General features: G+C 43.1%; 1 protein-coding gene across 1 annotated transcript in view; it reads left to right on the forward strand.

Moving 5' to 3' along the window:
• The window catches only part of UHRF2 (ubiquitin like with PHD and ring finger domains 2), a 143,670-nt gene extending 123,409 nt beyond the window's left edge, over positions 1–20,261 (forward strand). The window contains exons 11-16 of the mRNA XM_077475054.1: positions 2,859–3,021; positions 3,429–3,566; positions 5,751–5,967; positions 9,880–10,103; positions 12,118–12,216; positions 18,942–20,261. Coding sequence (XP_077331180.1) covers positions 2,859–3,021; positions 3,429–3,566; positions 5,751–5,967; positions 9,880–10,103; positions 12,118–12,216; positions 18,942–19,088 — 988 coding nt within the window. The 3' untranslated portion in view covers positions 19,089–20,261. The remainder of the gene's footprint in view (positions 1–2,858; positions 3,022–3,428; positions 3,567–5,750; positions 5,968–9,879; positions 10,104–12,117; positions 12,217–18,941) is intronic.
• Positions 20,262–27,298: the final 7,037 nt, after the last annotated feature.

Raw genomic sequence — 27,298 nt, forward strand, 5'->3', positions numbered from 1 at the left:
GGGTTAGGGATGGTAAAAAATAAACTGATAGGTTAAATCTCTCCCTTACGCTATCCAAAACGAAAAAAAAAAAGTGTTGCCTATAGTTCTACTTTAAGCACAAATTTCTCATAATTTAATGGAGAGGACCAAGAAGATGTAAGCGTGCCAATGGTGCAGCAGAAAAAATATAGCACAGTGAGGAAGGTTTGTAGTCCAGGATGATAGGACAGTCAAAATTAGAAGTGCCCCCCCAACAGTTGCTGAATGCCGGCCACTCTCATCCACTTTATGGGGGCGCTAGACTAATTTGCCTCTCGGCCCAGTCTGCCCCATAAGACTGGAGCTACACTAATACTTGTCGGCCTAGGCCAGGATACAGCGTTGGGGATGGAACGATAGATTTGGGTAGTGTTGGAAGCTGTGGAGAGTTATCAGCTGACCCAGGGAGAAAGTGTAGATGGTGACTAAGATATCCAAAGACAGAACCTTGGGGGACTCCTACAGAAGATGAAATGGGAGAGGAGGAGGTAAAGTTGTGACACTGGAAGGTGTCCAGTATAGTGACCATTGGCCTTGGCTGTCAATTGACTTTTAGGAGAAGCCAGGTTTCAGTAATGGGAAGCAGGTTAAAGTGGTTCTAAAGGCAGAATGTTTCTTTACCTTAATGCATTCTATGCATTAAGGTAAAAACCACCTAGGTGCAGTTCGGCATCCCCCCCCCCCCCCCGTATATTTAAGTCACATCTCGAACCAGTGATGTGCATGATAGCTAGCGGCTCTCCTGGGTCTCTCTCTCTCTGCTCACACAGCACCGAGCCAATGAAGAGAGAACGTAGGACAGGGCAAAGCTCTGCTGTGTGAGTGGTCGTTGTTGGCTTACAGGAGCACGGATTGGCCACAGACCTGCTTAAGTGCCTCCATAGCAAGAGGCTTGCTACTGGGGGCACTTGGGGGGGAGGTGAGCCAGGACGGTCAGCGGGGGTCTGGGCTGCTCAAAAAACGTGTGTCCCACCGTATTTTCCCAGTGGTCTTACAAGCAAAGTATTGCAACGACCACCATTTTATTTTCTAGGGTGTTAGAAAAAAAATTAGATGTATGTATGTATGTATGTATATGTGTGTGTTTGGGGGTTCTACGTAATCTTCTAGCAAAAAAAAAAAATTACTGTTTTTAACTTGTAAACTCAGAAAGAGGCTTGGTCCTTAAGTGGTTAAAAAGGCTATGGACAGTTGAATTTGTTACAGACAGAGTGGGCATGCCAAAGGGCAAAGGAAAAGAGGCTGGCTCTGGGAAGAAGAGGAATAGAAACCAGATTGTGTGGATTGTGGCTGCTGTCGGAGGATGGGGGTGCCCGGGTGTGTTGGTTAAAGGGTAAGTTCACCTTTTATAACATGTTACACTCGTGTTCAGGGTGTAACATGTTACTGCCTTAGATGTTCCCAGACACTGGGTTGTACCTCTGGGCATAGCAGTGCAAATTGTATTTGCTAAAATAAATTGCAGGCTTGTCTGTTCTCACAAAAATTTATGGGATTTGTCATGCACATACCAGTGCACGTCTAAGAATCGGGCATCGTGCTGTCCGTCACAGGACTATTTGTGTGCTTTAGCCTAGAAATACAAAACAAGTTGTTTTCTTCCTTTTTTTTTTTTTTTTTTTTTTAAGTTCTTTATTAAGACACAGTATAATATAACATTACTAGATGCCAGAAATCCTATACCCGTGGAGCTTGCAGCCAAGAGAAGCAGAAGATACCAATGGGTTTGTTTTTCAATAGATTTTGCCCACTGAGGTTTTTATGTTTGTGATAGTCCAATGTGGTTTTCTGTACTTTGGGTTTTTCCTTTTAATAGTCACTGTGGTGATTCATTTTCCTTCATATATCAGAACATTAAATGTAGCATTTATGGGTCTATTATCTGTATGTCTTAGGTCTTACAGCACAAACATTTTTTTTTTGGTTAAGTTAAACAGGAGATCGTAAAGATCATTCAATGTATTTTTTACATATTCTCCTTTTTTTAATTGATCAAAAATTACAAGTGTGTATACATTACCATCTATTTAAAAACTTATGCTATGGCCCATACAATCTGGAAATCGGATGAAAAATACCCCTTTTGAAGCAATCGCATGATCATCCGATTGTTTGTACGGAGCGTTCAAGAGCCGATTGCGACAGTTCATCCGATTATTATCTGATCGGACCTGCACAAATCGTTTTTTCGTCTGATAACAGATCGTACAATTTACGATTTATGCAGTACAGTTGTCGTCCAAAAATACAATACAAATACACTGAAACACATTACATCACTTCCATTTTTTTTATTCTGTCGTATGAGAATTTTCAGAACTTTAGTAACCTCACCATTTTCGATATGCGACTAGCATGCAAAAAAAAAAAATGACCATCTCTCGTCCGATTTTCGGATCGTGTGTATGAGCCATTACTTTTATTACTAAATGCTACATACATTAACCTTGGTGGCAAGAGCTTTCCATCACTATATAGAAGCGCTATCTATAAATGTGCACCTATTAGACTCTCTCACTATCTACAAGAGCTATCTATAAATGTGCACCTATTAGAGAGACTATTATGACCTGTTTTGTAATAAATTTATTTAGAATTAATTCCTAAAATAAATGCCATATTTCTTCATGAACAAGTTCCTAACATGATTAGGGTTTGGTAAGAACTACATTATGCAATTATATGGTATTTAAAAAATTTTTTTTTTTTGATTTATTACAAAGGAATACTTTACCCTTTCTGGTGCTATTTTAACACCATGATGGTTACTTGATTGATTAAGCAGTTCATAATGCAGAACATTTATTGTGCTCTCATGTTCTTGCATCCCCTTCTAGGGCCCTGGCCCTAAATTGTGATGCGGCCCTGAATGATAAAGATGGAGCCGAGTCTAAGAATTGGAGAGCTGGAAAGCCTGTCCGCGTAGTCCGAAGCTCAAAAGGGCGTAGAATCAGCAAATATGCCCCTGAAGATGGCAACAGATATGATGGCATTTACAAGGTCTTCAACCCCATGAGAATTGCTGCTTAAATGTGTCTACTTCCCTGTTCCCAGAATTAATTTAACCTGAAATGCATCCATTGTTTTCTTTAAATTGACTGATTATGTCTGAAGGGATTATTTGTGTTGGCAGTATAAAAGTAAACTTTTCATTAATAACAGTTTAAAAACGTAACACCTAATCAGATTGTTGATTTTGCTTTTGGTTTTATATTTATAAAATGCTTTGCAGGTGATAGGTATTTGGCTGTTTATTGAATGTACTACAGTACTGAGTTGTCATAACAAAGTTAAGCAAAGGGAGCAGAATTATTTGCATACGTTAATTTGAATTGCGCATTTTCTATTTCCGAATCTATTTGTTATGAAAAAACACTATGAATACTGCCTGACCTTTTGTTGCACAGGTGGTAAAATACTGGCCTGAAATAGGCAAGTGTGGATTCCTAGTGTGGAGATACCTATTGCGGAGGGATGATGTAGAGCCTGCCCCATGGACTGCGGAAGGCATAGAACGCTCAAAAAAACTTGGACTGACTTTACAGGTGACACCAGAGACACATTGTGAATTAGTCTTTCGGTTTAATAAACACACTGGGCTGCAAAACACACTAACAAGTCCCAGCTATGTAATTCACTTACAGCTTTATTTAATAAATATATGACCTATAGCAGTGGTCATCAACCCTGACCTCAGGACCCATTAACAGGCCAGGTTTTATGTAATACCTTGGGGAGATGTAGACTAGAATACTGCTGTCAATGAGCAGCAAAGGATATCACCTGTGATGTATTTCAGTTATCTTGCAAACCTGGCCTATTAGTGGGTCCTGAGGACAGAGTTGATGACCACTAACATATAGTATTACTGAGCTGAGAATGTATACAGAGATGCACATACAGTATCTCACAAAAATGAGTACACCCCTCACATTTTTGTAAATATTGTTTTTTATATCTTTTCATGTGACAAAACTGAAGAAATTACACTTTACTGCAATGTAAAGTAGCGAGTGTACAGCTTGTGTAACAGTGTAAATTCGCTATCTCCTCAAAATAACTCAACACAGCCATTAATGTCTAAACCGCTAGCAATAGTACACTCCTAAGTGAAAATGTCCATATTGGGCCCAATTAGCCATTTTCCCTCCCCGGTGTCATGTGCCTTGTTGTTACAAGGTCTCAGGTGTGAATGGAGAGCAGGTGTGTTTAAATTTAGTGTTCACTCTCACTCTCTCATACTGGTCACTGGAAATTCAACATAGCACCTCTTGGCAAAGAACTCTGCGAGGATCTAAAAAAAAGAATTGTTGCTTTACATAAAGATGGCCTCGGCTACAAGAAGACTGCCGAGACCCTGAAACTGAGCTGCAACACCGTGGTAAAGACCATACAGCAGTTTAATGGGTTCCACTCAGAACAGGCCTTGCCATGGTTGACCAAAGAAGTTGAGTGCATGTGCTCAGCGTCAAAATCAGAGGTTGTCTTTGGGAAATAGATGTATGAGTGCTACCAGCATTGCTGCAGAGATTGAAGGGGTGGGGGCTTGTCAGTGCTCAGCCTATATGCTGCACACTGCATCAAATTGGTCTGCATGAATATCATCCCAGAAGTAAGCCTCTTCTAAAGATGATGCACAAGAAAGCCCACAAACCATTTGCTGAAGACAATCGGACTAAGGACATGAATTACTGGAACCATGTCCTGTGGTCTGATGACATAAACATAAACTTTTTTCGTTCAGATGGTGTCAAATGTGTGTGGTGGCAACCAGGTGAGAAGTACAAAAACAAGTGTGTCTTGTTTAAAGTCAAGCATGGTGGTGAGAGAGTCATGGTCTAGGGCTGTGTGAGTGCTGCTGACACTGGGGCACTACAGTTCATTGAGGGAACTATTAATGCAAACATGTACTGTGACATACTGAAGCAGAGCATGATCGGAGACTGGGCAATAGGGCGATGTTCCAACATAATGACCCCAAACACACCTACAAAATGACCACTGCCTTGGTAGAGAAGCTGAGGGTAAAGTTAAATGGACTGGCCAAGCATGTCTCCAGACCAAAATCCTATTGAGCATTTGTGGGGCATCCTCAAACGGAAGGTGGAGGATCGCAAGGTCTCTAACCATCCATCAACTCCGTGTTGTCATGGAGGAGTGGAAGAGGACTTCAGCGGCAACCTGTGACACTCTGGTGAACTCCATGCCCAAGAGAGTTAAGGCAGTGCTGGAAAATAATGGTGGCCACACACAATATTGACACTTTTGGCCCAATTAGAACTTTTTCACTCGGGTATACCCACTTTTGTTGCCGTTGGTTTAGACATTAATGGCTGTGTCTTGTTGTTTTGAGGGGACAGCAAATTTACACTTATACAAGCTGTACACTCACTAATTTACAGTGTAGCAAAGTGTAATTCCTTCAGTGTTGTCACATGAAGATATATTAAAATATTTACAGAAATGTGAGTGGTGTACTCACTTTTGTGAAATACTGTATGCAGCTCAATACACATTCAGAAGAAACATTGTTTACAGGTAAGACCCATTTGTTGCAAAGGAGCTGGCCTGCCAAAAATGTTTCATTCTAAAGCTATATAGTTTAGGCTAAAGTGCTAATCCCATACAGGAGCAGGTAATTTTTATACAGATTTTGTGTGAGTGGTTAGATGCCCTTTACGATTATGGTAAATTTATAAAATATTGAATTTTTATGGCATTTACTATAGTTTCCAGAGGGATATTTGGAAGCCATGGCTAACAAAGAGAAAAAAGTAAAGAAACCGCCTACAAAGTCTGAACCCAGTAGTCCAGCCAGTTCATCGAATCAGAGTTCCCGGAGCCAGAGTAAGCCAAGTACCCCAGAGCACAGCCATGGCACCCGTAGCAATGCCAAATATAGTGGCACCCAAAGCAACGGAAACCAGAAAAGGCCTATTGAAGATGGTATGTTTTCTGAAAAAACTGTCCTGATAATTCTGTAATAATTATTAAAGCTGCTTTTTATTTTAGATTACTGTTTAATAATTGTCTTCGTTTTCTTTCATGAATTTGTTCAGTATATCTCTTCCAGTTAATTTGTGTATTTCTATGGAGATCCACATGTGTAGTATATAAAGTAGTTTATCCCAGTCATGTACTTTGGATATTAGGAGGACTAAATCTATGTCTGTAAAGGTTACGTCTACATTTTGCATAAAAAAACCAACATGAATGTACCCATATTTAAAATAAAATGTGCATGCGTTTATTTCTACATAGGAGACTGGAAAGTATTGCAACTGTGATTTATGGATTGTTGGTGCAATGCTCTGGCTCTTGAGGACTTTCTGCAGCTGTAGGGTACAGACCTTTGTTTCTAGGGCTGTGTCAGAGGACTACAGGTGTGGTGACGTTGCCACCACATAGTGTGCCATTGAGTACTAGGAGTCCCTTTGCTGTGGTGGCAGAAGGGGTTCATATTTTAATTGACAGATTCCTATGAATGATGTAGTTGTGCTGACAGAGCCACGCACAGCCAATCTGATTTCAAAATTGTCAGTAGCCAAATTCAGATCAGTGGAATCTTTCAAGCTAAATGAGAGAATAAAAAGGGTGCACCAAGCTCGTGCTTTACCTCTGATACAATTTATTGTATAAAATGCCTAAGAAATATACTCACAAACATACCTTTTGTATGGGGGGGAGGCCCACCTCAAAACGGAAGTACAGAAAACAATTACATCAAAACCTATAAACCATCAAAATGCACAGAAGCAGCATAACCTAAAACCAACTGATATACTTTAGAGCAGCGATCAGAAAAATTCACAAATCCGTAAAAAGAGTGTACATATGTGTGTAATAAAGGACATGCATGACAAGACAAATTCTGAATGAGTGCACGTTAATGTGTGGGTGAAACATTGTCCAAGAAGCCACTCGCCCCATCATGTCATGATCCCGGAAGGTTATGATGATCCATAAGAAGAGAAATCTAAAAAGGCAATGTGCCTTTAATATCATTTGTCAGGCCATTGTGTACACTAAAATGCATACCGGCTTTCAAAAGTGGATATTCTGGCATGCTGGAACGCATAAGGGACTACTAAAAAGAAATCCATACAGAGCACCGACAACGTCCAAACATTGGGCACAAAGTCCGTGCACAGAACAAATGTGCGAAATGAAAAATTGCATTTGCTTCCATGTGAAGCAAAAGCGTCACAATACGGCCTCGTGCACACGGTATGCTATTGAAGCTCTCTTCTCCTACAGGAGTTTAGCAGCAAAAACACTGTAAAAATCTGCACTTTGCATGTGCATTAATGCACATAAATGCAGGAACACACCCAGCATTAACGTGTGTTAAAACAGTTTTGAGGGTTTTTTTATGCTCAAAATCTCCTATCCTGAATGCACAAGTGATGAGTTTTTGGGGGTTTTTTGCCTGTAAATTCCCCAAAATGCCTATAGTGTGCATGGGCACATAGGCTAACTTAGAGGGGAGTTTAGAGGCAGAAAAATAAATCTCAAATGCCTGTAAAAGCAGCTTTTTAAGCTGCAGTGTGCATGAGGCCTTAGGAAGCCAAATGCTGTATACATAAAAGCAAAATGTACAATTATAAAGTAATAAAAAAAGGTAATGAACTAATTTAAATCGAGGTTGCATATCGCACTGCGAAATACTTTTTTTTTATTTTTTCTATTTTTTTTATTTTATTTTGGGTACTTGTATAGCGCCGTCAATTTACTCAGCGCTTTACATACACTGTACATTCACATCGGCCCCTACCCTCAAGGAGCTTACAATCTAAGGTCCCTAACTCACATTCACATACTAGGGCCAATTTTAGATCAGCAGCATGTCTTTGGAGTGTGGGAAGAAACCAGAGTACCCGGAGAGGACCCATGCAGGCACAGGGAGAACATGCAAACTCCAGGCAGGTAGTGTCGTTGTTAGGATTCAAACCTTGTTACTGCTAGGCGAGAGTGCTAACCACTACACCATTGTGTGCTGCCCAACATCTTCCATATATTCTGAGCTAAGAAATATAAATAGATCGCAATCTTTGAACAATCAGATTTTCGCTCCCAATAGCCATAATTGTGGAATTCTGATATAGAATATATTTAAAGCATGAAGAATAGTTGTGTATAAAAATAGGGTCACAAATTTGGATATGAAAATAGACATCGTATGATAACACACTCAGAACAGCTGTATGCAAGTTAGGAATAATTTGCACATCTAAGCCCACAGTTTTTAAAGTGAGGAGGAAGTGGGTGCCTTGTTTTGAGACAGAGGATATGGGAATATCACCTAAGTCAGGGGTACTAAATAAAATGAACGGGGGCTCAGTGAGTAAAATTTTCTTCCAGCGAAGGTCCTAGTGTCATCAGCCCTCCTACATTTAGGGCCCAAACTTCTTGGTCTATATGCTAAAATGCAAGGTTCTACTGTGTGGACACCTCTTAGTGTGAGGTCCAGGAACTGGGGTGACAGTGCACATTTATATACATTGCACTTTGTCCTTTTTTTTTTTTTTTTCTTTCTACATTATTGAAATGTCAAAATTACATTTAATTAATTTTTATGCACCGAAGTTCAGTTGCGGTGCATAGAAACAGACTGTACATAGAGCCCGCATATGCGCTCCAATCATCGCTGAAAAAGGCACACGGTATGCATTTCGCACTGCTCAGTTCTCAGGGGCACTGTTGCAGTTTGAACAGGACATATAGAAAACAATTGTTTTCTATTGCCCTTGCAGAGACCTGTGTTTTCTAGTGCAGAAAAATATACATCTCTGCACAAGTATGAACAAGTTCTTATATCGGTGTCCTCAGTCCCCCCGCCACATTACAAACCCATTGATCCACAGACCCCCCCCCCCCCCCCCCCCCGTCATTTTTTATTTATTCATTTTTTTACATTTAGCTGTAAAATTATGTAAAAATTGGTATCCATATCTGCTTTTGACCTTTTTTTTTTTTTTTTTTTTTTTTTTTTTTACAAAAAAAGTGACTGAACTAAACAAAAAAAACAGAACACCCATGTGAAACCAGCCAAAACCCACAACAGTAAAAATCGATTTGTAGATGCAGTAAAGCATGCTTGTTATACTCACTGTGGAACCAAAGGGGTTACTCCTCGCATTGTGTAAAAAGACTGTTTGTTCCTGTATGCAGAGATCCTACTTCTTCCACTGACTCCGAAACCGTTCCGGATAGTTGAAAGCCTTTGTAGTCAGGCTGCACGTGCTCAGTTTGGTGTATATTGCGAGACAGGTTTTTTGTTTTCTTGGGAGAGTGCATGTGATCAGCACTGTCCAGACAGGTTCAGGAGTCCTGGATCCTAATGGGACAGCCAGTGCAGTATAAAAAGTCCTCCTGCAAGCTATAACCAGATCACAAGACTGCTATATACCGGTGATGAGAATGGGTATTTAGCAGTTTTTATTTACTAAAACTATTGCATTTCCATGTTCTGTTTACTGTGGGAGACCAGATATAATGAATGCCGGGTCCTGGGTTTAGTAACATTTTAAAAGAGAAATGTGTGTGTATGTGTAGCAGAGAGTAGGCTTAAGTCGGGTCACAGGAGTGCAGACCGAACTGCACTCCTGTGATCCATAAGATAAGTACAGCTAAACGAGCTTTGGCTCTACTTTTGCTTTTAATCCCGGTTTGACATATATTTTCAAACTGGGATCAGAGCTGGTTCTGACCAGTAGAGGGCATTGTTTACTAATGAAGCTTACACTTTCCAAGGATGCATTAGGTCTTCCTGCTTCAAGCTTTGTATGTCTGCTCTGTTGTATTTATCGTTTTACTGTATATTTATTTTCAATCATCTTATGTTGAAAATGATTTCAGATGAGAAAAATGAGGACACCTTGCCATCTAAGTCTGTGAAGCTGTCGGAGGAGGAAAAGGAGGAGGAAGAGGAGGAGGAGGAGGAAGAGGAGGAGGAGGAGGTGAAGGAGAAGAAGGGTGGAGAAACATTTCAACTAACAGAACAGCAGGATTGGCTTATTAAAGAGGACTCTCAAAACCAGAAGCTGTGGGACGAGGTTCTGTCTTCCATTAAGGAGGGCCCTGTAAGTGGTGTTAATGAAGCTACAGTTTCTTGATTATAGTAAGCTGAACTCTGGGACACAAGTAAATTACATTAAAAAGCTGCTCATCTTTTATAATAAAGCTTTACCATTTAGTAGAAAATAAACAGGCAATAGTTTATTGCATTTTTTTTTTTTATATTTAGTGTTGCACTTCAGTTTGTCAAAAAGCAATATATGTGTTAATGAAACTTGGTTTTATTTATAAAGACGTTATATATCACAACAGTTAAATCTGTGTCTGTAGTGTATGTCCAAACCTTAAAGGGGTTGTAAAGTTTTTTTTTTAAATAACAAACATGTCATACTTGCTGCATCTGTGCAAGGTTTTTGCACAGAGGGGACCCAATCCTCCTCTTCTGGGGTCCCCCAGTGATGCTGCTCCTCTTCTCGCATGCCCCAACAGTGACCCGCATTCCCTGGGGGCACTAGTGCGGGCGCACTCGCAAGACCTGCTGCTGCGTCCATTGACACAGACAGCAGGACTCGACCCGCCCCCCAGCTGCTGTTTCGCTGGCTTTGACATCAGCGGGAGCCATAGCTCGCGCTGCTATTAATACAGCCAACGAGGGCCCAAGACAGTGGCTGGAACTTCTCTGCTTGACCCTGGCGATGGAACGATCAGGTTCAAGTAAGTAAAAGGGGGCCTCTGGGGGACTGCTGCACTAGAAATTTTTTTTTTTTTCTTTTTTTTAACTTAATGCATAGAATGCATTAAGGTGAAAATCCTCAAGGGTTTTACAACCCCTTTAATACCATAAGTAACATGTTAGATCTTTACTCCAGAAGTATATAATGAGTTTGGCAATTCTAGAGAAATGCTTTAAATAATGCATTACAATTTAACTAAACCCATTAGGTTTTAGTTGACTAAAATGTACTGGAGATTTTAGTCAACTAAAATACCACCAAAACCATTCAGGTGACTAAAATTGACTAAAACTAAAATGGCATTATAGTCAAGACTATGACTAAAATTAAATCAAAATGTGATATCAAAATTAACACTGATTTTGACTGGTATGCAGTGGTGAAGCTAGACATTCTTTCATCCGGGTCAATGACTCGGTTTGACTGCTCTACCTCCCACCCAGAGAGTTTCCATTTACCATTAGATTACTGGGTAATTTCCAAGGAAGGGAGTCTCCTCTGTTTACAGAGGCTCTATTCTGGGTGGAGGCACTGGAAACTTTATTATCAAACCCACTTGGTGAAGGTTCTGGTTCTCTTGTGTATCTACAAGTTTATAGCACAATATCCTGTTTGGGAAGGGTAATTTCTTATACACCAGCTTGCAGTCAGTGAAGCCAGTGAAGTCAGAAGTTCCATCTGTAAACATGCTTAGTGTCTCGAAGCCAATGTCTCCCCACGGCAAACAACCAGGAGGGAGAGGTTCTACATGACAGCCTGCCTCTCAGCACCAGGCACAGCCACCCTATGTGATGGGATCCCCGGACTCTCTTTACTGTGTACAGAGTAGATCTGCCCATGTACTGTCATGCTTCCAGTGTGATCAGTGACATAGCATCAGATTGAGGGCCTATCGTCATATGGAGGCTCTGGGTTCGGGAAGGGAAAACCATATATGCCTGCTCTGTAACTAGCTGTGTTTTTGTGTTGGGCGATCCTATAAATACAATGTGCCCCCATTTTGGAAGAAGGGCCGACGCGTGTGAAGCAAAAGTCATGAGAGCTATTTTGGTCTTTTCTTTCCTGTGGCTAATTTTAGCTCAGATGGGGATTCCAGATGCTTTAGATGCAGATGGGGATTCCACTGACGTTGGTGGGACTGGGTGCTGACTTTACATGCCCTCCAGACGGCCCCTAGATTTAAATATTTTCTATATACCTTTATGTATTTGTACTGTGTGTTTAGTGGTTTACCTGGAGTTCAGCTTTAAGCTATCAGAACATGGACATAAGTAACATTTACACTCTATACACATTTTTTTTTTCTAATTAAGATGTCTTAAATTGTATTTATTTTTATTTTTAGAAATTTCTGAAAAATGTTGAGCAAACTTTTATGTGTGTGTGCTGCCAGGAGTTGGTTTACCAGCCAGTTACAACTGCCTGCCTCCACAATGTGTGCAAGGTGAGTAAACCACTTAAAATTGTGCATGTATAATCTTCAGTTCTGCTTTATTCTTTTAGTTGTGCAACTTCATGTACAGGTAAATGGAATCTGTTTATTGTATCTTGTCCTAAATGTAGTAGTTTGAAAGAACGAATTCTATCATTGAAGTTTAGTCTAGGTCAAAACTGGTAAGTAAAAGTACCCAGTATGATATTGGCTACCTCAACCATTCTTGAAGGGTCTAACCTTCTGCATACTGGCCCCTCCCTGATGTGTCCTCTATTCTCATAGCGCACAATGCAACTGTCACTATATTGCCCCATGCTCTCTACTTTGGAATAAAGAGAGACAGGACAGAAAGATGACTGCACCATAGTTTAGAACTTGAAGAAAAAGGTACCTGGCAAAAAGAGGGCAATGTTCAGTGGTAACAGGGTTACTAAGTAGAAATTGATGTCCTAGCCTCCAAACACTTATGACATGAAATTAATCTGACAATCTTGCACCTTTTGGGGCCCGGACTAGGTCACCAGGGTCTTGCAGAGCAGGACCTCTCAGATAGGTTTAGTCTGAAACAGGGAGGGGGGTAGTTGAGATTATTTTGTATAATATTGTATTTTCTTAGCTCATGGTGTCGTGGCGCCATGCAGCATCATCTTTGGCTTTCTGAGGCCATTTTCTATTGTAAATGCACTTGGACCTAGGCCCTGCGAGGCAGCTTGTTAAATTAACCATGCAAGGACCAAGCCCATTTCTGACAATTTTTTTACGAGTTAAAATCAATAGTTTTTGCTAGAAAATTACTTAGAACCACCAAATATTATATAATTTTTAATTTTTTTTGGAAGAGACCCTAGAGAATTAAATGGAGAACATTACAATACTTTATCACACCGTATTTGTGTAGCAGTCTTGCAAACACAATTATTTTTTTTTTTTTACTCAAGAAACCCATGAAGTTAGCCCAGTTTTGTATAATGAGAAAGATGATGTTACGCCGAGTAAATTGATCCCTAACATGTAATGCTCTAAAATTGCACACTCATGGAATGGTGAAAAACTACGGTACTTAAAAAAATCTCCATAGGCGATGCTTTAAAAATTTCTACAGGTTACCAGTTTAAATTTAAAGGAGAGTTAGTACTAGAATTATTGCTCTTGCTCGAACGATCGCGGCAATACCTCACATATGGGGTTTGAATACTGTTTACATATGTGGGTGCGACTTGCGTGTGAGCTTTGAGAGACGGGCGCTTTAAAAAGAAAATCATTTTTTCTCTTATAGTCACAGACTGACACAGCTCCTCTCTTAGCCATTGGGTTGTTCCGCCACCTTTAGGAGAAGACTAGGTATTACATGTTATGAAAAAACACAGAACTTTTAGTTCCGCCCAAGGGGGGTCCCTTAGATAACAACCCCCCCAGTCTGTCATGCAGCCATCAGTTTTATTTTGCCTAGTGAAGGAGAAGGACCTAGAAACCCTGACGGGCCCATCGGTCTGTGTTTTTTCTGCGAAGCCTTGCTTTTTGTGCAAGATGAAAGATCCTGTGATCTGCTTTCAACAGCCGGCTGGGTGACAGGCTGAATACCTTTTTATCCTTGTAGTCTCCCCAGCCTGGCCAGCGAGCGTGTGCAGGTCAGAGCTACGCGCTAGGCCGGCCATGACATACCTCCGCTCCAGAGGTGGTCGTGAGCTTTTATGCTCCGGGGTGCACATATGACCGGGCTACTGATATCTGCATCAGTGTGCAGAGGCCAGCCGCCACCCCGTACTGATTGGAGAGTGGGTCTCTGATGGAATGTCTCCCAGCTCTTCAGGACTGGTAAGTACAGTTCTCCCTGCCTCGGTGGGGCTGAGCAGCTGGGCATTCCCTGGGAGGTTGATTCAGGGGTCCCTCACCTCCCTCTCTTCTCTCCCTGTCCCTACCTTCCATCCCCCCCTCCCTGTGGGGGATGCTGCATGGCGGTGTGTGCGTGTCATGTACAGGGGCTCTCACCTGGGCGGGGGCTGCGCTGGCTGGCTGTGCCCTGCGTTTTTTTTCTCTCCCTGGGGGTGTCTGTCTGAGGCTGTGTCTGTAATCCCTGCAGCACTGATCACCGCCATTTTGTGTCACTGTCCCTCATGGTTTTCAGTGTTCAGCGGCCATCTTAGGTGAGGGCAAGGAACAGCATGCTCTCTGTGTCTGGCGGCCATTTTCCCTGTGATTTTGTCCTTTATACTCGACGCCGGCAGCCATTTTCTTGAAGCCTGAGCACATTTTTCATCAGGCTCTAGGTGCAGCATGCTTTCCTGTAGTCCGGCGGCCATTTTCTCAGTGTTTTATGTCCTTAAGCTGGACGCTTGGGGTCCATTCTTTGAGCCTGGGCACATTGCAGATCGGTTTCAGCGCTATAAGCAGCAGCTTTGGATGACACAGTTGTAATTCCTCTGCACCTGGGAGCTGACAGAGAACACAGGCACTACTTGCTGGACAGCGCAGAACCAGTCAGGGTGGTGAGTCCTGTGGGAAAGAGCCCTTCAGCCACCAGCATTTAGGAGGGTGGCACCATTACTGTCCTAAGTCCCCTTCAGGTGGCAGACAAGGTAGGGTCAGCATGGCTTCAGAAACTGGTGTTTCTTCCCTCGAAACCCAGGCAATTGCAACCGGTTCGCCTGCGGAATGCACAGTTGGCAGATGGAGGCGGTGCGTGGGCGCAAAGGTGCTATAAAGTTTTTATTTGTAGTTCCCAAGAAGGAAGGGGTATGTCCAATCTTGGATCTAAAAGCCATCAATTACTTTGTAAAAGTACAGAGGTTCAGAATGGAATTGGTTCGCTCAGTAGTCGCTGCACTCCATCAAGGGGACTCCTTGGCGTCCTTAGACACCCAGGATGCGTACCTGCACATACCTATATGCCTCCGGCATCAAAAGTTTCTGCGGTTTGCAGTCAGGGAAACCCACTACCAGTTTGTGGCTCTCCCTTTTGGTTTGACATCAGCCCCCCCAAGTCTTTACCAAGGTATTGGCTCCTGTTTTGTCGTTTCTGCAGCAACGCGGGATCACGATCGTGGGATACCTAGAACTATCTCCTCCTGAGAGCATCTTCCGCCTCAGTTAGAGGAGGATGTGGCGATCACCATGCAGACCCTGCAGGAATTTGGGTGGCTGTTGAACCTAAAGTAGTCGGTGATCGTACCGACTCAGCGTTTGGTGTACCTAGGCTTGCTGCTGAACTCCATGGAAGCAAGAGTTTTTCTCCCTTCAGACAAGCTGCAGACTCTGAGCCGCAGTAAAACTGCTGATGAACCGCAAGTGGTCGTCGCTACGCTTCTGCATGCGAGTCCTGGGACTCATGGCGGCCTCCTTCGAAGCAGTACCGTATGCCCAGTTCCACACCAGAGTTCTGCAGATAGAGATTTTGACAAAATGTGACAAATCTCCTTTGTCCCTGGATCGACAGATTCAGGTGAGCCAGTTAGTCAGGTATTCCCTGATCTGGTGGCTGAGTTCCACGGTACTTCAGACCGGGATGTCATTCCTACCTCTGAAATGGACGGTGATCACAATGGACGCCAGTCTATCTGGCTGAGGTGGAGTAATGGGAGTTCAGTCGACTCGGGGCCTCTGGTTGGCGGAGGAATCCAAGTTGTAGATCAATCTGCTCGAACTGAGAGCGATCAGGCTATGTCTCTCCACATGGTCAAAGAGACTGCGAGGGCGTCCGATTAGGATCCAGTCAGACAACGCCACGGCTGTGGCATACGTCAATTGCCAAGGAGGCACAAGAAGCTCGGCCGCCGCACTGGAGATCGCTCACATACTTAGGTGGGCAGAGCGACATGTACCGGCCCTGTCGGCTATTTACATCCCCAGAGTGGAGAACTGGTAGGTGGACTATCTAAGTCGCCAGGTGCTGGACCCAGGAGAATGGGAGTTGCATCCAGAGGTATTCAGGCTACTTGCCTCCGGTGGACACACCAGACATGGATCTTCTGGCCTCCCGTCTCAATTGTAAGGTGCAGAGATTCGTGTCCAGGACAAAAGATCCATGTGCAGACTTGTCAGACACGCTGGTGGCTCAGTGGGATCAGTACCAGATGATCTATGCCTTTCCTCCACTGAAACTGTTACCCCATCTGCTTCGCAGAGTGGAGGCCGAGTGGATCCCAGTAATACTGATTGCCCCAGATTGGCCTCAGCATCCTTGGTACGCAGACCTAGTGCGTCTGGGGGCAGACGCCCGCTGGCGACTGCCGTTGCAAGAAGACCTTCTGTCTCAAGGTCCGATTCTCCATCCTGCTTTACCATCGCTGGCTTTAACGGCATGGCAATTGAGAGCCAGGTGTTGAGGAACCGGGGTCTGTCAGACTCGGTGACCCCAACTATGTTGAGAGCATGGAAATCTTCTTCTCGGAAGATATATCCTCATACCTGGAAGGCTTACATCTCCCTGTGTGAGGAGAGGATGGCATCCGCACTCCTTTTCTATATGAAGGATCCTGCTGTTTCTTCAGTGAGGAGTAGACCAGAAATTGGCCTTGAGCATCATTAAAGAACAAATAACAGCTTTGGCTGTCTTTTTTTCAGCAACCCATAGCATCTCACTCTTTAGTGAGTACTTTTGTCCAAGGGGTCCGGCATGTTGTTCCTCCGGTGCGTCCACCATTACCTCCGTGGGATCTGAACCTGGTTTTGTCAGCGTTGCAAAAAACACCTTTTGAATATATCAGAGAGATCCCTCTGTTGACTCTTTCCCAGAAAGTGATCTTTCTAGTGGCCATCACATCGACCAGGAGGGTTTCGGAACTGGCGGCCTTGTCCTGTAAGTCGCCCTATCTGGCTATCCACAAGGATAAGGTGGTGTTGCATCCGCAACCTTCTTTTCTGCTGAAGGTGGTCTCTGCGTTTCACATCAATGGAGACATTGTGTTACCATCTCTGTGCCCTGAGCCGACACATCCTAAGCAGGTGGCCCTCCATTCCATGGATGTGGTTCAGTCTCTGAGGGTGTATTTGTCTGCCACGGCTCCCTTACAGACGTCAGACTCACTGTTTGTTTCGGTGGCTGGTCCAAAGAAAGGCATGGCGGTCTCGTCGGCCACCATTTCCAGGGGGATCAGGCAGATTGTAGTGCAAGCCTATGCCTTGAAAGGGCAGGTGCCCCCCTTTCCAGTCACGGCCCACTCCACAAGGGCAATCAGAACGTCTTGGGCCTTCCGACATCATGCGTCTGTCGCTCAAGTGTGTAAAGCGGCGACCTGGTCGTCTGTTCACACTTTTACAAAGTTCTACAAGGTAGATGTCAGTGCATCGGCTGATGCCTGTTTTGGCTGCAAAGTTTTGCAGGCGGCTGTATAGTTGCAATTGCATATGCAATTTTTTTTTCTTTTTTCCTGGTTTCTGGTTAAAAACCCAGTACCTTTTTAAGTTAATGCACTGTTGCATTTGTTACCACAGTTTTGGTGCGGTTTGAAGGTACGGTCTCTCTGAGGAGCACCCTGTTTTTTTGTGGTGTTTTTGCCATACACCAGGGATATGCAATTAGCGGATCTCCAGCTGTTGCAAAACTATAAGTCCCATCATGCCTCTGGGTATCATGCTTGTGGCTGTCGGTCTTGCTATGTATCATGGGACTTGTAGTTCTGCAACAGTTGGAGGTCCGCTAATTGCATATCCCTGCCATACACTATCGTTTTGTGGGTAAAGTTCATACTAGTTCCCACTTGCCATGGTGGATGAAGTTTTTTATGCTGTTTTTCCACCCCTTGTTTTGGCATTGCTTGGGGACGTCTCAATGGCTAAGAGAGGAGCTGTGCCAGTCGGTGAATATAAGAGAAAAAAGGATTTTTTTGTACTCGCCATAAAATCCTTTTCTCTGTAATTCACCTACTGACACAGCACCCGCCCCTCCTAATTTTCTTCACGTTGTACTGCTTGTTGACATACTCATGGCTGCATGGCAGGCTGGGGGGTTGTTACCTAAGGGACTGCCCCTTGGGCGGAACTAAAAGTTCTGTGTTTTTTCATAACATGTAATGCCTAGTCTTCTCCTAAAGGTGGCGTAACAACCCAATGGCTGAGAGGAGCTGTGTCGGTCAGTGTATTAGAGAAAAGGATTTTACGGTGAGTACAAAAAATCCTATTTTTATCACTTTTATTCCTATTACAAGGAATGTCCCTTGTAATAGAAATAAGCAGGACATGGCCTCTTTAATGTGAGATCTGGGGTCAAAAAGACCTCGGATCTCACATTTACACTTAAATGCAATAAAAAAAGTTTTTTTTTTTTTTTCTACAAAAAAAAAAAATGGGCCCTTTTAAGGCCGAAGGATGGAAGTGACGCTTGATATCGCTTGGTCCCCTAAGGACATAATGTCTGCGCTGGGACCACGTTTATGGTAAAGCAGATCGCCCACTGCGTAAAAATATAGCTAGCTGCTGCCATAACCCTAGTATTTAACGTCAAATGCAGTGTATGTAAGTGTACTGATATTGCTTATGTGCTGCTGCCCAGATGAGCTCCCAGGCCAGAGCCTATGAAGGATGATCTCCTGTTGCAGGGAGGTGGCAATGGAGTGTGGGTGGGTACAAATAAATACCTTATTTTCGGGGTGGGCTATCAGGAGACATGGTGAACTGAATTGGCATGTGACAGTGTCTTTTTTTTTTTTTGATATGTAGCTGTCAGTGACGAATCAGTAACTTGACAAAGTAAGACTGTGATGTAGCCATTTTTGAATAATTGTACTTCTTAATTTCAGAGTTGTTTGCAACGTTCCTTTCGAGCAGAGGTCTACAGCTGTCCAGCATGTCGCTTTGACCTTGGAAAGACTTACACTATGGTTCCGAACAAGGTCCTGCAAACACTGCTTGACCAGTTTTTTCCTGGCTACAGCAAAGGACGGTGATTTGCTCCCACAGCACTTTTCTTTTTGACTTTTTATAAATAAAGACAGATTCAATAAATCACAAAAAAAGAATATTGGACCAACATGCAGCGCGGAATTGAAACGCCTTCATCGAATCAGAGGGAAATGTTCTTTCCTCATGTCTTCATGTCTTCTGTTCTCGACTGTCACAACATCCAAGGTAGTCTGTCTCTTAAGACCATGGATTTGGACCCCATCTTGACATGCTGGCTATGACACCTACAGTCAGGCTTGTATTAACTACCTCAAGACAGAGGAAGAGAATACATGAGGACAGCGAGAGCAAGTAATTGATCACCTGAACTTCACCAACGCACAGCCTCCTGGATGTTCAGTCATTCCTGGTTCATGACATTTTTCTGCTCCAGTGCCAAGGGTGGTCCACAGTGTGTTGCAGGAAAAAGGCTTGTAGACTCCTTTCAGGAAGGAAGGGCTCCACATACACTGACAGCACTTAAATACAAAGAGTTGTGTTAGATTACAGAACTGCAAACTCCAGTTTTTATTTCGTTCCTTTCCCTTTTTTACTATTTTCATTTCCTCCTCTATTCTTTTTGCAAAGCTTATTTGTAGTTTATTACTGTGAGCTTCTCTCTGCTTTTATATTTTGTACCTTAAGCCAGCTGACTACTAATATAACTAATGAGAACAATATGTATGCATTGTTGCTACATTAGTGTAATGTAATCTGTGTTTTTGCTTTTTTTTTTTCTGCTCTTAGAGATAATCGATACACTCTAGCAATGTGATTTTTATTTTTTGTCTTTCCAATACAGAAAGCTACTTTTTTTTTTTTTTTTTTCTTAGTTGAAATTTTGTATGCTTCAGTAGAGCCTTGTACCAGTGGCAGTACAATCTGCAAAGCATTGCAAATGGGTGACAGTTCTAGCTTGGAGAGGGTCTAAACTAGCTTCCTATTGTGATCTCAAATTTTATACACAGTATATCCCCTAAAAATATACCTTATTAAATATTTTATGATTCTGAGAAGTTGCTTATGTTCTTTTGCTGGTCTATGCTGTGTACTTGTAGAAACCTAACCCCTTTTTTCTATAGAAATGTTTTTATATGATGCCATTTTTATGAACATTTTGTGTATCTGCTCAGTGAGGTTTTGTCTGATCATTGGTATAAAGTGGTTTGTGCATCTTTGGTGGTCTCTCTTAATTGGTAGTTACACAGTAAAGTTACACAGATTTAGGGCAGTTTGGAGGACCTAGAACTACAGTTAAATCTAGTCAGGTGCATGTCTAGTGCACAACCCACTGTTAAGAGATTTGTGCTGTTTTTCTTTGGTTTTGGCACCTGTATTTCTGGGAACCTGTAACATTCTTGCATACATTTCCAATTAAATGATCAATATACAGTTGTGCTCGAAAGTTTGCATACCCTTGGGTAATATACATTATGTACCTTTTTTTTTTTTTTTTTTTTTTACAAAAACATAAATGAGCAGACAAAAACCGATTATTTTATTTCTTATGGGATTCATATTCTACTGTAGGTTGAAACAGAATAGCACAATCATAAAACAAAACATGTAAACAAATGAAATGACTCCAAGTTCCTTATACTGTGTATTACCCCCTTTAGCATCAATGACAGCATGCAGTCTTTTGTAATAGTTGTCTGAGGCCCCAAATTCTTGCAGGTGGTATAGCTGCCCATTTATGTTGGCAAAATGCCTGAAGGTCATGCAAAGTCTTTGGTTGTCTTTTATGAACCGCATGTTATATTATACATGATTTATATAGCGCTGACCTTTAACACAGCGCTTTACAAACAGAGGGCCCTGCTCATTAGAGCTTACAATCTAAGAGGGAGGGTCAAGAGATACAAGCATTAATAACTGTGGGACATGTGCTGATGGAGAAAATAAATGTACAGTTGTTAAGTGGGGGCCAGATAGGCTTCTCTGAAGAGATGAGTTTTCAGGGATAGTCTGAAAGTAGGAGATAGCCGGACAGATTTGGTTAGAGCATTCCAGAGGATGGGAGAAGCTAGGAAGAAGTTCTGGAGGTGAGCATGGGATGAGGTGACAAGGGAGCTAGAATGCAAATGGTCTTGGTAGGAGCGAAGAGGACGATTTGGTATTTTTGAGACCAGGTTGGTGATGTAGCTGGGGGCCAGGTTGTGGATGGCTTCTTAAGTTACTGTTAGTATCTTGAATTTAATTAGTTGATTGAGTGGCAGCCAATAGAGGGATTGACAGAGAAGGGTGGGAGATGCCGAGCGGTTTGTCAGGTGGCTGAGCCTTGCATCAGTGTTCATGATGGACTGAAGGAGGGATGGCCTATTTAGAGGTAAGCCAATGAGGAGGGAGTTGCAGTAGTTGAGGCGAGAGATGACCAGGGAGTGGATTAGAAGCTTTGTGCTGACATTGGTTAGAAAGGGGCATATCTTGGAGATGTTGCAGAGCTTTGGACTATCAATTTGGCTGTGGGGCTGAAAGGATAGTTCAGTGTCGAGCATTACACCTAGGACTTTGGTGTGGGGGGCTGGGGGCATGTTGATGAGCCGTTGATTTTGAGAGAGAAATCAGGAGAAGTGGGGGGAAAATATGAGTTTGGTTTTGGATAGGTTGAGTTTGAGGAAGTGATGTGACAACCAGGTTGAAATGTCTGTTAGTAAGTTGGTGATGCGTGAGGAAACGGATGGAGAGGGGGGGGGAAGAGGTAGATTTGGGTGTCATCTGCGTAGAGATATTGAAAGCCACAGGAGGCTATCAACTAACCCAGGGAGGAGGTGTAGATTGAGAAAAGGAGAGGTCCAAGAGCAGATCCTTGGGGGACCCCCGACGGAGGAAGGAAGAGGAGAGGAGGAAGTTGAGTTGTAAGTGACACTGAAGGAGTGGTGGGATAGGTAGAATGAAATCCAGCGAAGAGTACAGTCATGGGGACCAAAGGAGTGGAGTTTGTTGAGGAGGGGGAGGGGGTGATCCACTGTATCAAAGGCAGCAGACAGGTCCAGGAGCAGTACTACAGAATAGTGTCCTTTTGGTTTTAGCCGTTAGTAGGTTGTGTTTTGAGTTTAAGGAGAGCAGTTTCTGTGGAGTGTTGAGGGCAAAATCCAGGCTGAAGTGGATCAAAAAGTTTGTTCATAGTCAGATAGTCGCTAGTTGTAGACCTGTCTTTCAAGGAGTTTGGAGGAAGAGAGTAAGCAGATGGGGGGGGGGGGGGTGGGGGTGTAGGTTGTTAAGATTGTTTGGGTCCAGTGAGGGCTTTTTAAGGATAGAGGTGACTGGCGCATGTTTTAGAGAGTTGGGGAAGATGCCAGAAGAGAGGGAAAGATTGAACATGTACGCTGGATGATGTAGCATTTGCGAGGGAGCAGGATCCAGAGGGCAGGTTGTTATGTGGGCATTAGAAAAAAGTTTAGCAACCTCGTTAATACTCGCAGGATTGAATGAGGAAAGCAATGATTATACTTGTGGACATTGGGTATTGAGTGGGGAGGTTTCTGCACATTGGAGATCTTCTCATGAATTGTGTCAATCTTATTTATTAAGTGATTGGCGATCTTGGCAGTGAGTGAGTTAGAGCTTGGGAGCAGTGGAAGACCGAGTAGAGTGTTAAAGATAGAGCAGAGTCAACATGGACTGGATGATAATGTATTAATGAGCTTGATAAAATAGGTCTTTTTGGCAGTGTGGAGACAGGATTCGTATTTTAGAAGGGCAGATTTATATTGGTTGAAGTCTTCCTGGGACTTAGTCTAACACCACAGATGCTTAAGAGCGTGGCTACGTTTTCTGAGACATCTTGTGTCTCTCTGCCAGGGTTGTAGTGGTCGGAGCCTGATTCTGCATGTAGTGAGGGGGGGCGAGCTTGTCTAGGGAGGATGACAGTGAGCTGCTGTACACAAAAGTGGCTAGGTTGGGGCAGGACAGGGGTGAGATTTGGTCATAGAGGTGGTCAGTAGAAGGAGGATTGAGGTGGCAAAGGTTTCTACGAGTAACAGTTAGGCTGTTGTAAGGAGAGGAAGTGGAAGACCTGCAGAGAGTGAAACCTATTAAATGGTGAGATGATTGCTGAAGAGGTTGCACAGATAGAATACAAGGTCAAGGGTGTTGCCATTGGAGTGAGTAGGAGCCTGTATTCATTGCTTCAGGTCAAGCGATGAGGTTAGACTGAGCAGTTTAGAAGTACTAGTAGTATTGGCATTAACATGTTGAAGTCGCTGGGAATGATAGTGGGGATTTCAGAAGAGAGAAAGTAGGGTAGCCAGGCAGAGAAGTCACCCGGGAAGGTTGATACTGGTCCAGGAGGCTGGTAAATTTACAGCTATTCTTGGAGAAACAGGAGAAAATAGACAAATACTATGTGCATCAAAAGAGGAGAGTGAGGTCCACTTGGTCTGGGGGGAGTGAGTCCAGAGAAGACCACCATGGGAGCAGGAAGCAGGAGAAGTAGTATCGGATTCATGAAGCCATGTGTCAGTGATGGCAAGTAGGTTTTAGGAATTTGTGATAGAGGTCATGGAGGGCAGTGAGTTTGGGGAGGCTGGTTTTGGAAAGAAGAGGAATAGAGACTTAAGTTCTGTGGGTTGCGGTTGCTGCCAGAGGGTGTGGGGGGATGGGAGCATCATGCAAAGACAGATGATTGAGGCCCAAGTTTTGGGGATATGTCATCAGCGGTTGGGAGAAGCAGAAAGGTGAGGAAGGTAATGTGGGAGTGTGTTTGTTTTTTTATGTGAAGGGACAGTCCTGGAGGTTTTAATCAGTATATGGATGTAGTCTAAGCAAGCGTTGGTAGGAGAGGACAGAAGGACAGGATTTATATATATATATATATATATATATATATATATATATAGCACCGATTACTTTTTTTTTTTTTCTCCCCAAGTACTCACCGATATTTATCGCCTAGGAAGAGTAGGTGGGGGGTGATTTGGGAGCAAGAAGGTTGTTGGTGAGTTGGATGAGGGGGGGGGGGGGGGGGAATAGAGGGGTTAGTGAGGGTAGTTGAGTGTGAGGTGGGAGAGTTGGTATGGAAAAGGCTGTGATCACTAGGGGAAGGGGTGGTTATGGAAGGGTCATTGGGAAACATGGGAATAGATGTGGCAGCTGGTAGGCACAGTACAGGGCTTTTGGAGTGCAGGGTCCAGGCACATTACATACAGAGTGCAGGGTCCAGTTTTCCTCCACCACTACTTTCCACTATATTCTCATCCACATGATCCCCCATCCACCCCTCCTGAACTCTGACTCGTGCTCACACCTCCTCTACTGCCTTCATCTTCTCCTTCCTCCCTTAAAAGCTACATCGTGCACATGCCTTACCGTTGTACTAATGTGAAGTGGCTGGCTCTAGCACAGACATCCCCCACTGCAAGCGCTTCCTCTTTGCAACCATATCATCCGGGGGCATTGGCATCAGGGTCAGGTCAGAGAAAGTGCAGAATACCTTCCGAGGCCTCCCGCCCCTGACTGTACTAGCTGGGATGCCGGCATCTCCCTTGTCACTGCATGCAGGGAGACGCATTTATCACAAAGCCCCAATCCTAGCATAGATGTAGCCGACGGGCTGCGACTGATGTGTCCAGTTCACATCACTTCCGGTATTGTGTTAGGGTATCAGAGCATTTTCGCGAATACCGATACTCACGAAAATGCCTAGTATCGGCACCGGTATCGGGGGAACCCTAAAAAAATGATATATTATGGAGCAGAGGGGTGAAGGTAAGACTTTGAGGACACAACTGCCAGAAGGAGTGGTAGAGTAGAGAGCATATGTTAGAGTGGAAGGAGAGCTGAATAGAGAGACGGGGTCACCTGCAACCTATAAGGTGCTATCCAGTTTGCTTTGTGCAATGACTGAAGTGCATATCACTTGTATAAAGAATCACTTAGAGAAAGAAGCCCACCACTGTGCTGACCTCTTAAAGGTGTTCTAAATGTATACTGTTATATGGATGGGGAGTGGAAGTTCGTTAATCGTGAGTGAATATGAATATAATGATGCCTAACAATCAGAGCGGACCTTTCACCTCTAAAGTCAGACTAGCAAGAGTTATAAAGATGAGATCAACACATAAAACATAGCTAGGATACTCCGGAGTGACACAAAACCACATCATGGTAATGCACACAGGGCAACATAGCAAAAGCACATACACAGAAATAGCAAGCAGATCCCTGTTTCGTTTAAAGGCCGAAGATTTGGTTTAGCTGACATATCAAAGCACGTTTGAGATCTTCCCAGAGTGCCTCGATGGCATTAAGGTCAGGGGACTGTTATGGCCACTCTAGAACCTTCAGCTTTTTCTGCTGTAACAACTGGAGGGCCAATTTGGCCTTGTGCTTGGGGTCATTGTGCTGAAAAGTCCAAGAGTGTCCCATGCGCAGCTTTCGTGCAGAAGACAAATTGCCAGTATTTTTCTGGTAACATGCTACATTCATCTTGCCATCAATTTTCATAAGGTTTTAGGTGCTTTAAAGAGGAAGTAAACCCTGATGGAGTTTACTTCCTCTTTCATTCCCTGCAAAGCATAATGGACTACTATGCATCGCATAGTAGTCCATTATGTGTCACTTACCTGACACAGGAGCCAGCAAAGTCACCGCTGTCCCCTGTAGTCCGGCGCATCCATCTTCTCAATGGGGTCTCGCAGCTCCGCCGCTGTCATTCGGTGAACCCGCGATGACGTCACTCCCGCGCATGCGCACGGGAGCCGACACGTGCGGCAACTTCGTCATTGACAATGCCGCGCTCTGTGCGCCGCTGTCTATGGCGCATGCGCTGTAGACAGCGGTGCCTGTCTTCGGGCAAATATCTCCTAAACCGTATAGGTTTAGGAGATATTTCTTGGACCTACAGGTAAGCCTTAATCTAGGCTTGCCTGTAGGCCAAAGTGGTTTGTAAGGGTTTACAGCCACTTTAAGAGCTCTCAAAAAATATCAGTGAGCTACCACCTTGCTTCACAGTGTGGATGGCATTCTTGTTGCTATAAGCCTCATTGATCCCTCTCCAAACATATCGCTTATGGTTGTGACCATAAAGCTCTATTTTTGTCTCATCACTCCAGATTGCTGTGTGGCATGTCAAGGTGTTGTTGGGTGTATTGTAACCAGGCTTTTTTTTGTGGCAGTTGGCACAGTAAAGGTTTCTTTCTGGCAGCTCGACCATGCAGCTAATTTTTGTTCAAGTATTGTCGAATTGTGCTCCTTGAAACAACCACACCGTCTTTTTCCAGAGCTTCGTGTATTTCTGCTGAGGTTAATAAAAAGTGAAAAACCTGCGCTAATAAATTACCTCATCAATAGTCATATACACAGTACAAAAACATGAAAAAAAAATCATAGGATTGAGCTAATGGATTACTCTCCTGCACAGGATCACCACTTGGCACCATACATGTAAGGATTTCTTCCAAAAAAAACAAAATGCTCCACTTGGTGTAAAATCCATTAGAATATAAAATATTGCTCTTATAGCATCTGCTGCTTCCATGCGCCTTAGGTTTGGTTGATGTCGTCCAGGGGGCACAGACGCCACATTGAGTCACTACACTTTATGCATTACACGGATATCCGAGCCTCTATCTGAACCTCTGTTCGCCATATTTATAGCCAAAACCAAGCCTCCTTATAATATCCTAAGTATAGAGAGGGGATACATACCACACACTAAATTAAATAACAATCAGCATGATCAAAAAGGACCAACCGCTCTCAAACTACACAATATCCCAACAATTACTTATTGAAAAAATGTATTTAAAACTATGTTCCATAGCAACTATAAATTGTATAAAAATAACTTGCCAAAATAAATTTTAAGCAGAAAATTCGTACCAAGAAGTAAAAATTTAATTTTAAGTTGTCACCTATCGCTGGCTTCCAAGAGCAACATCTAGTGGATTATTCAAAAAAATCACTACAAACTATGATACCAGGAAGTAGTAAACGTCATTCCAAGGTGTCACCTACCTGTGACACCCAAGAGTGACTTCTAGCGGATTATTTAAAAAAAAATTGCTACACGCTGCAATGACGCCCATCCTTAAACCACGATGTGCGTCACCACAAAGATGTCCAGTGAATTATTATTACATATTTAAAAATAAAACATAAGCAACCATTCCTTCCAAATAAAATGTTAAAGGCAGTCTGAGGCTTAGCTTTTAAGCCTCAGACTATATCTTCTCATCTCCAGACATAAAAAAAAAAAAAAACCCACATATTT

This window comes from Lithobates pipiens, unplaced genomic scaffold (genome assembly GCF_037356315.1).
Source record: "Lithobates pipiens isolate NorthernLeopardFrog02 unplaced genomic scaffold, aLitPip1_a1.2 Scaffold_13, whole genome shotgun sequence".
Lineage (NCBI taxonomy): Eukaryota > Metazoa > Chordata > Amphibia > Anura > Ranidae > Lithobates > Lithobates pipiens.